The sequence below is a fragment of the Meles meles genome, chromosome X, assembly GCF_922984935.1.
Source record: "Meles meles chromosome X, mMelMel3.1 paternal haplotype, whole genome shotgun sequence".
NCBI classification, from domain to species: domain Eukaryota; kingdom Metazoa; phylum Chordata; class Mammalia; order Carnivora; family Mustelidae; genus Meles; species Meles meles.
In genome coordinates, this window is record NC_060087.1 from 85,365,318 (window position 1) to 85,367,852 (window position 2,535).

The window sequence follows — 2,535 nt, forward strand, 5'->3', positions numbered from 1 at the left end:
GCCGCGCACTTGGGGGTGGGTGGGGGCGGCCAGCGAAAGGGGAGAGAAACCAGAAGAGTCCAAACTCAAGGCCCAGGGCAGGAGTGGGAGAGGTGGAGGTTGTTGGAGACCCTCCCCAGTAACCGGAGAAGGGTAGACTCTAACCGCAGGGAGGTGAGGCACTAGCCGGCCCTCAAATTGGAGAGGACCAAACTGAGTGACCAGGGAGTGCGCGGTGCAGCTGAGCAAAAACAGGCGGAGGGGGTTGCCTGTGCGTGTGCGCGAGGCTAGGGGTGGGGGCGGGTACTCCCACCGCACAGGCAGCTAGAGTTGGGGGGGGCGAGCGCGTTGGTGACGCGGGGCCCTCACGTGACCTGGAGCTGCAGAGCGACGCAGCCTTCGGTGCAGTCGTCACTGGCGTCTGGGTACCGGTTCCCTGCTGTCCTGCGCTTGGCGGGCTGGCACTGGGCCCGAGGAAAGCGGAGCAGGTAAGGGCTCCAGGGCCCGCGCGCCGAGGCCAGGGCGGCTGTGATGGGCCTACCCCGGAGGCCGGCGCAGGGGATCGGCGCAGCGGGTCCCTACCAGCTTTCTCCACACCCGGCATTCTGGGGAACATCAGTAGTGGCCCCCTGGGGTGGGGGTGCTGGGGGCGGCCGGGAGGGCAGCAGAGCAACTAAAATCGATTGGAAATCACCCTCGAGTTCTTACAGGAAAATGGTGAACCTCCGGGGCGGGGCGGGAGATGCAGATGGGGGTGGCAGGGGGGCCCGGGATCCCGAAGGGACCAGGTGGAGGCGGGTCTGCGCCAAGCGCTTGGCCACAGTCTCCGCTCTCTCCACGTCGGCCCTCTGCAGGTCTGCGGGTGTTAAGTGTCAAGTGTCGCGGCGGCGCACTCACGGCGAGAATCGGGAGAAGGAGGAGACAGGAAGGATAGGCCCAGGTCGGTGCGGGGGACAGTGTGGGGGGCGGGTGCAGAGCCCAATTTGAGACCCCCTCTCATTTACCCCATCTCCTTCCGCCCCCCCCCCCCCGTCCTCCATTTTGGTGCCTGCGGAGCTCGGGGAAAGAATCTTGGGAAAGGAAAAATGGTGGGCTTTGGGGGAGGGGGAAAAGGAGAGAGGTGGAGGGAGGGGCTCGATTCGGAGGCCTCCTAGAGGACGCCTGAAGCTCCTAAGGTGGGAAAAAAATAAAAATTTACAAAACCTTAGATATCAGAGCTCTGAATTCTGTTGGTCAGTGCACCAAGCATTCAATCTCTCTCCTTGCCTTTGTCTTACTTGTGTTCAAAGAAAAACAACCAGGAAAAAAAAAAATCTCATGGCAAATATCCACCAGGAAAACGAAGAAATGGAGCAGCCCATGCAGAATGAAGAGGAAGACCGCCCTTTGGGAGGGGGAGAAGGACACCAGCCTGCAGGAAATAATAGACGGGGACAGGCTCGCCGACCTGCTCCTAATTTCCGATGGGCCATACCCAATAGGCAGGTCAATGATGGGATGGGTGGAGATGGAGATGATATGGAAATGTTCATGGAGGAGATGAGAGAAATCAGGAGAAAACTTAGGGAGCTGCAGTTGAGGAATTGTCTGCGTATCCTGATGGGGGAGCTCTCTAATCACCATGACCATCATGATGAATTTTGCCTTATGCCTTGATTCCTGCCATTTTCCATGAGATTAATACTGTGATTCAACACTGTTTTCTTTTTCCTTGCATTTTCCTGATACCTTTACTGATCTGTTTGCTGTGAACCTTATGTAATTTCCGTGTGTCAGGTGGATTCTGTGTTACCAGATTCCAGTTGAAGATTGCCTTGGCACCCAGTCTAAGTTTCTGTCAACAGTAGAGTTACCCAATTGCATGAAAAAGTGTCAAGTTAATAAAGCAATTAAAAAAGCAATCTATACATTTATTATTGTTTCATTTAAAAGCATATGTATATATTCTGTGACCCCCCCCCCCAATCAGAAATAAGATGTCTCGGGTGTTAAGTAGGTCCCATTTCTCTATAGTTGGATAATAAGTGACTTTTTCTTTTTATTATCTGGAGTTAGAAGCAAAAACATTTTCAGGGAGTCCAAATATAGTACAGGTATATATACTGGTTCAAAAAACTTTGAACTTTAAGAATTTTCCAGTTTTAACTGGAAGAATAAGCCCTCCCTTTATTACAGATATATTCCTTTATTTTATTATATTTTTAAAAGATTTTATATGTTTTTACAGAGAGAGAAACGTAGGGGGAGCAGGGAGAGAGGGAAGCAGGCTCCCCACTGAGCAGGAAGCCTGATGCCAGGCTCCACTGAGATCATGACCTGAGCCAAAGGCAGATGCTTAACTGACGGGGCCACCCAGGTGCCCCGAGATACATTCCTTTTAAAAATCAATCTTTTTTGTGAAATGGGGAATAATGCTTGCCTTACAGGGCAGCTGAGTGGAATAAATGCGGTGTGGAACTCTGTTGGGCTGCCTGCTATGTAACTCCATCAGGTACTTGGGAAGGACTAAAGGGAGTTTTCACCAATGCTCTGAAGTCCAAAGGGCAAAAATAGATG

General features: G+C 52.4%; 1 protein-coding gene across 2 annotated transcripts; it reads left to right on the plus strand.

The window, feature by feature from the left end:
- Window positions 1–413: 413 nt before the first annotated feature.
- BEX3 (brain expressed X-linked 3) lies at window positions 414–1,880 on the plus strand. Of its 2 annotated transcripts, none has more exons than XM_045995429.1 (3): window positions 414–467; window positions 834–919; window positions 1,315–1,880. In XM_045995429.1, exon 3 carries the CDS (start codon window positions 1,327–1,329, stop codon window positions 1,633–1,635), a length of 309 nt encoding a protein of 102 aa, XP_045851385.1. In that variant the 5' UTR covers window positions 414–467; window positions 834–919; window positions 1,315–1,326; the 3' UTR covers window positions 1,636–1,880. The 2 variants fall into 2 exon arrangements, with proteins under 2 accessions (XP_045851385.1, XP_045851384.1); XM_045995428.1 differs by having other exon boundaries at window positions 415–467; window positions 1,269–1,880.
- The last annotated feature ends 655 nt before the right edge of the window (window positions 1,881–2,535 follow it).

Coding starts and splice junctions, on each gene's coding strand:
- BEX3 (XM_045995428.1), top strand. CDS start 1,297: ATGGCAAATATCCACCAGGAAAACGAAGAAATGGAGCAGCCCATGCAG.